Consider the following 8,231-nt stretch of genomic DNA (forward strand, 5'->3'; position numbering starts at 1 on the left):
ACCTCCTCCCTGGTTATTGTCATCATCTATCTGGAGACATCTGGAGAGCCTGTAAGTGGTGTCCTTCAACTCAGGACCATCATTTACAGTGAAGGGACTGTTCTGAGGCCGGTGGAGCCTGACTTCATTGCTAAGATCTATTAAAAGTGTAGAGTTAGGCTTCATGAACACAAGGCCACATACCATAAATGGTGGATATAAGGTAACCGCAAAAACCTCAGGTAGCTCAAAACTGCCGTTCACAGCTCTATAGAGATAGATTGTGTCAAAGCGACATAACGGAGTCCTGCGGCTCATATGTTTACGGCTCGGCCGCTCACCTTCCTATAGACATAGGGCGGTTGAGAAGCGCTGGCCCAGTCTGTTCCACATCCCGTTTTTGCATGCGGTTGTGTGCAGAAAGTCTTCGATAGAGTTACTATTATACTATATCCCAGTATCCGATGCTGAATGATAAATATGGGGGTAGTGGTGGGGTTTTGAGACAGTCTAGACCAGTGATGGCAAACCTTTTAAATACCAAGTGCCCAAACTACAACATAGACACGCTTATTTATCGCAAAGTGCCAACACAAAAAAATAATTTGTGATTTATACTCCGTTCTCTGTCACAGTTTTTATTGATACCAGCACTCTGAGGACACCAATAAAGCAGAAAATAGTCCCAGGTAGAGCTGTCACTTCAAAATACCTCTGTGCACAGCAAGTCCTGAGCTGTCTGGGACTGCAGGAAGATACCTGGAGTCATCTCTGGTGATGGCCTGAGTGCCCACAGAAAGGGCTCTGAGTGCCACCTCTGGCACCAGTGCCATAGGTTAGCCATCACTGGTCTAGACTAACTTTTCCTTTTATTTGTTATTGTTTAGCATAAAATGATTTTGTTGCAATTTTAGCTCAACTCAAGACCCACCAATTCTGAAGTAGCCTTGTCTATTGACATCCAAATTGTTCAAACTTTGCCCACAGACAATAAGGATAAGTTTACTGTGCAATGGCCGCAGTAGAATCAAACCTAGTGGATGAGATTTCTTCAGTCTTACGGTCACGTTCCAGTAAACTTTAATTAGAAAGTCAAATTCGTAGAAGCTCCGCCAAATTTTTCAAAACATCTGAACCAATGTTGCCCCAATTGTCCTAGAAATTAGTATGAAACTCCCTCCAGTCCTCCAATTTACTGTTTTACTGAATCAGTGGTAATGGAAGCCTAATTGAAGAGGTTCCCCAATAGAAGCCATGAAAAGTCCATTGAATTAAAAAAAATAAATTAAAAAAAAAATGTATATTTAAGGGCAATGCTTTTTTTAATTTTTTTTTTTACTTTTTATTGTAGTTTTAGTAAAAATACATAAACAAGAGTATGTTAATATACTTAACAATCCAGTTCTAAGTACATCGAAAAGAAAGAACTAAAGTTATTTCCTCTTATAGTATTATATCACAATGTAGAAATGATAAAGTAATTTATCTTAGTTCTCAAAGAATATTGGTGACGGGACTGATGTGTAGTAAGAACTGAGTAATTGTAAACAACAGTTAGTAACAATTCAACAGTTAAACAAGGTTAACCTTGACCTGATGCTGGTTTCGAGCATACCTAAGTTTACCCTTGATAGTTAGGGCTGTTATTCCATTTGTCCCATGCTTGTTTGCATCTATGGAATTTATTTTCCTGGAGGGCTATGTATTTTTCAAATGTGCAATTGTTATTTACCTGGCTAATGACTTGGCTCACTTTCGGGCAAGCGATTTCCTTCCAATGTCTGGTAATGATTAATTTTGTGGCCATTAAAGTGTGGGTGATGATAGTTCTGTTGTTATTAGGGTATTTTTCTACTCCCATCAGCAGTAGTGCAGTGGCTGGCGAGGGTGCTATGTAGTGGTAGGGTAGCGGAGAGCGTCTGAAACATTTTTTCCCATAGTGGTTTTATTACTGGGGATGACCATAAAATGTGTAATATTGATCCATTGCCCCCGCAGTTCCTCCAGCATAGTGGTGAAGTGGAAGGAAATATCTTATTCAAACGGGAGGGAGTGCAGTACCATCTGATAAGTGTTTTGGCCAATGTTTCTTGCTGGGAGGAGCATCTGGTTACCGAGTTAGCTAATTGAATCGCCTTTACCCATTGTTTTTCTGAAAAGGATGTGTTTAAGTCTAGTTCCCATTTGAGCATATAAGGGAATGTTTATTCTCTAACAAGTTGTAAAAATAAGATATACCTTTCTTTATGTCTAATGGGTCTTGTAACTTTTGAATAATCTTGGGGTTCATACTTGGGTAATGAATGGGGGCCGTATTTAAAAAGCTGCGTATTCTCATGTATTGAAAAAAATTCAGCTGATGGGAGGAAAAATGTTTCCATTAGGATATTGTAGGGGGAGATATTCCCATTGGAGAGTATGTCATTTATGGAGTGGGCCCCGTTAGTACACCAGGTGTTTAGATTCATATTTGTAATATTCAGTTCCAGGAATTTAATTGGGATCTGTTGTGGGGGGATATCTTGTACTTCTTTTTGGTTTAAAACGAGTTTTTCCCATGCTCTATCTGTGGCTTGCATAGTTATTGATTTAGAAAGGGGAGGTTTAATTCTCCATGTGTGGGTCAGGATTCTGTTTATAAGGTGTATATTCTTTTGATAGTTTTTTTCAATGTTGGTCCATCATTTGTCAGGTGAGTCTGACCTTAAATATACATTTTAACAGATCCTTTAGACTTCTGTTTTCATTGTCTGTTACAATATTCGTCCAAAGCAAATCATTGCTTCAAAATTAATAATGGCGTCCAAAAACTAGGCAGAAAATGTGGCGCTAACATCTGCATATAAACTGAGCGTCTACATCAAAAGTTTTGACTGAACTCGATAAATTAATCGTGTAGGATGTTATTATTGATACTGTTCAACGAGTCTTTGTTTTTTTTTGGATCTCGGATTGTTGGCTAGTGGAAACTTAAAGGGAACCTGTCATCAGAAATTGGCCCAATAAACCACTACCAGTATGTTGTCAAGCAGTTGAACAGCTTCTTGATCCTGTTTTTTTCATGGCCCAATGTGGTGGCATCATCCAGAAAATCAACTTTGAAGTTAGATGTATAAAGTCAGGGAGGCGGAGAGTTTAACACTGAAGTCAACCCCTCCCTGCCTCTTATCACCTCCTCCCATGTGATTGACATCATGCGCCGGACTTCAGAAGATCTGATCAATGATGTCCCTGGACAAAGGACCATGAATTGTAATTCAAAGGGGATGTTCTAAGGCAGGAAAATCTTGACTTCTTGAACTCTCCGGCTCCTTGACTTCATAAAATCAATGTCACTTGAAAGTTAATTTTCTGGATGATGCCACCACACCAGGCCATGAAAGAAACATCTTCTAGAAGCTGTTAAGCTGGTTGACAACATATTGCTAGAGGATTATTAGGCCAATTTCTAATGACAGGTCCCCTTTAACAATACGTCTCCTGTCTACAAGCTTCTGGGATTGTGTACCAGTAGATTTCCCTATCACCCCTATTGGGGTATTTGGCTTACACTCAAGTGAGCATTAGGCTTATTAGGGCTTTGGTTATCCTTATCACATTTCCTAAAGATATCACCCGAGGCACTGTCCTCCATTGTCTTTTGGTTTCTTAGTGCATGAAAAGTGCCAGAATCTATGAATCACCAAATATCTCACCCAAATCTCAATGAGGATAATCTATGGACTAGAAGACAGTTACACACGACTGCTGGACTTAAAGGATCTGTAATAGGACAAACGTGACACAGAAGCTCCAGTGCCCCATTGTGAAAGGACTGAGCAGTAACTCGTGTGTGGTCTTCCCAATAGTTTATATGGCCTCTCCACCTCCCACACACCATGGACATTGTACAGCGATCCAGCAGAGTAAATATTTATTGAGTAGTGACGGGTCAGCTGAAGATTTTGGACATTTCAGAAAAAAAAAAGAAAACATTCAGCCTGCCGTGGGCTGTGAGTAATAGTACGGTAGTATGATGTGCATGAGGGTCTTCATGGGACTAGTATTATGACTGACAATGTATTTGTGGGCTTTATTTCTCATTTTCTGAGTTATTCAACTTATTGCACTCATTAAAATGACCTGTGCAGATTCGCTGGGACTGAGAAGATTTATGCAAATCATAGTATCACAGTATCATAGTATATAAGGCTGGAAGGAGACGCAAGTCCATCAAGTCCAACCTTTAAGAATTAAATAAATGTTTTATCCCCATAACCCGTGATATTTTTTCTCTCCAGAAAGTCATCCAGGCCTCTCTTGAACATGTACATAGAGTCCGCCATAACAACCTCCTACGGCAGAGCGTTCCATAGTCTCACTGCTCTTACAGTAAAGAACCTTTGTCTATGGTGATGGTAAAATCGCCTCTCCTCTAGGCGTAGAGGATGCCCCCTTGTCCTGGTCACAGGCCGAGGTATAAAAAGATCTTCGGAGAGATCCTTGTACTGTCCTTTCAGGTATTTGTACATTGTAATGAGGTCTCCCCTCAGTCGTTTTTTTTCTAAACTGAAAAATCCCAAATTTTTTAATCTGTCAGTGTATTCTAGTTCCCCCATTCCCCTAATAATCCTGGTTGCTCTCCTCTGCACCCGTTCCAGCTCTACTATATCCTTTTTATACAATGGTGCCCAAAACTGTACACAATATTCCATGTGTGGTCTGTCCAGGGATTTGTATAAGGGCAAAACTATGTCTTTATCATGAGAATCTATTCCTCTCTTGATACATCCCATTATTTTATTTGCTTTAGCAGCAGCCGCCTGGCTCTGGTCACTAAAATTAAGTTTACCATCCACCAATACCCCCAAGTCCTTTTCAGCTCCAGTTTTACCAAGTAATTGACCGTTTAGAACATAATTATACTTTTTGTTTCCATGGCCCAAGTGCATAACTTTACATTTATCCACATTAAACCTCATCAACCATTTCTCTGCCCAATCCTCAAGCTTCCACAAATCCCTCTGTAATGCGAAACTATCGACCTCAGTATTTATTACTTTACACAGCTTAGTATCATCTGCAAATATTGAAACTTGACTGTGTAAACCCACTACAAGGTCATTAATAAAAATATTAAAAAGAAGTGGCCCCAATACTGACCCCTGCGGCACTCCACTGGTAACATCAACCCAATCTGAAAATGTGCCATTAATGACCACCCTCTGTTTTCTATCACTAAGCCAATTACTTACCCAAATACACAGATTTTCTCCTATTCCCAGCAGTCTCATTTTATATACCAACCTTTTATGTGGCACGGTGTCAAATGCCTTTGAAAAGTCCAGATATACAACATCCACAGCGTCTCCCAGATCCAGTCTTGAACTTACCTCCCCGTATATAAACCAATCAAATTAGTCTGACAGGACCGATCTCTCATAAACCCATGCTGGTGGTCGGTTAAAAGGTTGTGCACAGTGAGATACTCCAGGATAGCATCTCTAATAAACCCCTCAAATATTTTCCCCACCACAGCAGTTAGACTCACGGGTCTGTAGTTTCCAGGATCGCTATTTGATCCTTTTTTTGTATATTGGTACCACATTTGCTATGCACCAGTCCTGTGGAACATAACCAGTCCTCAGGGAATCTTCAAATATTAAAAATAACGGTCTGTCTATCACCGTACATAGTTCATGCAGAACCCGGGGGTGTATGCCATCTGGCCCCGGTGATTTATCTATCTTAGTGCTTGCGAGGCGGCGCCGTACCTCTTCCTGGGTAAACTGTTGACATTATAAAAAGAATTAACATTATTCCTGCAGTAGTGGATTATAATACAGGTGGTTTGGGGTTCAAGCCTCCTAGGGCACCTATGGCCACCAAAACCTCCCACCAGACTTTATATTCAGTAGGATCTTCACCCATGAAATCCATCTACATCTGTTCATGCTCTCGATACACATTTACACTATAGTCATTCCAGGTCCTCCAAAAGGTCCCGAAAGCACAGATTGAAAGCAGGCAGAAGGGACACGTCCTCCATTCTCCAAGAAGCTTGATTCTAGTACCATATGAAGAATGTGATTCCAGACTGGCAGTCTTAATCCTCCCCTGCTGGCATGTCCCCACCTGACTCCATTGATGTTATATAATCCAGGTGTATGATTATGAGTCGAGATGAGCAGATCTGAACTTCCCATTTGGTTTGGGTGTGCTCTGCGTGAACCATAAATATTACCAGATTGCCCATCGAACAGGCGATACTGGAAAATTTACACCCCTAGCTATTAGCCATGGTTGTGACTGGCCACTGGGACAGCCCTGGCCAATTATAGCCATGACTAGTTGCTAGGGACGTTAATTTGCCAGTATTGGACATTCAGCAGCCAATCCTAAAATATGTCCAGTACACCTGAACCCCAACACGAAGTTTAAGATCCGCTCATCCCCAATAATAAGTAAACAACTGGTGGTGGCTGATGACGGCTTATAGGATGATGTCCGAGTAGTCCTGGGCTACTGTTTCATTTAATTCTGGCATGAACAATGTGGTTACTAAATAAACCTTTTTCTACAACTACAAAGGTTTCTCTAGTAGCTTTAAAAGAGTTGTCCAGGTTCATACTTTTTTTTGGGTGAAAAGTAAGATAGTACTTATACGTTTACTCCATTCTTGCCTTTGGTCCAGTCTCGTTACCGTTGTTTTCTGGAGGCATAAAGAGGATCCACAGTGACGTCAAGTCATAGAGGTACGTTCAGGGCTCTTTCAGGGGAGCACCATTGTTGGACACAACGTCACCGATTCCCTCTGTAGACCAACAGAGGTAAGTGCAAGATCTTTTTTATCTTCACACCACCCGGGGGCCAATTGTACATCCATTCATGAACCTGGAAAACCCTTCTATGAACGATAATAAAGTAAAATACAATAATTATACTTACAGTTTTGCTTCCAATGCCCCCAGGATCTGTAATATGACAAACCCGACGCAGAAGCTCCAGTGCCCCATCGTGAAAGGGCTGAGAAGTGACTCGTGTGTGGTCTTGTCAATAGTTTATATGGTCTTTCCACCCCCTCACCATGGACATTGTACGGTAACCTAACACAGCAAATATTTGTTAAGCACTGACTGCCCACCTCAAGTTCTGGAGAAACTTCACAAAAAAAACCCTGCTGTTATGCTGATTCACAGTATACACCGATAATATTATTGTGTGTGTATAGGAGTATTCATAAGAACACTACCAAACCATAATATGACAATAGTAGTGCAGATAAGGAACTGGATAATAACTGATTATCTCTGCCTCCTAACCCCTTCTATTGAGCTATGAACAAAGTATAAAGAGATTGTTTACACAGCTTAGAAGCCTCCCCCCCCCCCCCCCCCCCGCAGGCATTGGATCAGCTAAGACCTAAACACATCCTAACAATCTCTGCCTCCTGAAGATCAAAGGGTGGTCTATCAATTGTCTATTAATATGGAATATTATGGTGGAGCACTGGGGTTCGTATCAAATTTTTGCATTGTCGGAGGTGACAGTAGCTAACAATGTATCTGGGATCTATGGATGGAGTGGTAGATGGCAAAGGGGTGCGGCATTTCTAGCATATTTCCTATTGAAAATAGACTATTCAAAAATTCTCTTTTATGCTACCGATAATAGGGCACATTTACTTACCCGGCCACTGGAGTTGACCAAAAGTGCATTGTCTGTCCATAATCCCCTGTGCCGCGATTCACTACGGTCGTGCGCCCAATATCCTGCATGTGCCGCTTCCCCTTTCTGGTCTGACAGAGTTCACCTTCTTCTTTTACGTGTAAGTGCTGGGGCTTGCAACACTATTTGAATGTTAAATCCCGCACTCAGTCCGAATCTGTTGGATCGTCCGACGGCTCGCCGCCCCGATTTGTGGCGCATGGAAGCAGCGCACCTGCGACAGAAAAACGATTGAGTGCAACATAATCCCAGCGCAAATCCCTGTTAAATATCTGTCAAAACCATGCAATCCCTTAAAAAGGTGCAACGTCCGACGAAAGTGAGCAGCTCGGCCCTTAGTAAATGAGCCCCAATGTGTGTATTTTGTGGTCCAGTGTGTTCAAAATGGAGAGAGTCAGCACTCACGCTGTGCACAGACCTGAAGTGTAGATACAGCCAAAAAGTGAAGCATAGTCCAGCTCAAAGACACTTTCAGTCACAAAACTTGTCTTTAATTGTTCTTGTGAAGAATTTACAAACAGCAGGATATATAGTGAAACACAAAG

The 8,231-nt window shown here is 41.4% G+C and overlaps 1 protein-coding gene across 1 annotated transcript in view; it reads right to left on the reverse strand.

The window, feature by feature from the left end:
* The window catches only part of LOC140105590 (alpha-2-macroglobulin-like), a 75,311-nt gene extending 68,268 nt beyond the window's left edge, over positions 1 to 7,043 (reverse strand). The window contains exon 1 of the mRNA XM_072129577.1: positions 6,907 to 7,043. Coding sequence (XP_071985678.1) covers positions 6,907 to 6,974 — 68 coding nt within the window. The 5' untranslated portion in view covers positions 6,975 to 7,043. The remainder of the gene's footprint in view (positions 1 to 6,906) is intronic.
* Between the last annotated feature and the right edge of the window lie 1,188 nt (positions 7,044 to 8,231).

Source organism: Engystomops pustulosus, chromosome 11 (genome assembly GCF_040894005.1).
Source record: "Engystomops pustulosus chromosome 11, aEngPut4.maternal, whole genome shotgun sequence".
NCBI lineage: Eukaryota > Metazoa > Chordata > Amphibia > Anura > Leptodactylidae > Engystomops > Engystomops pustulosus.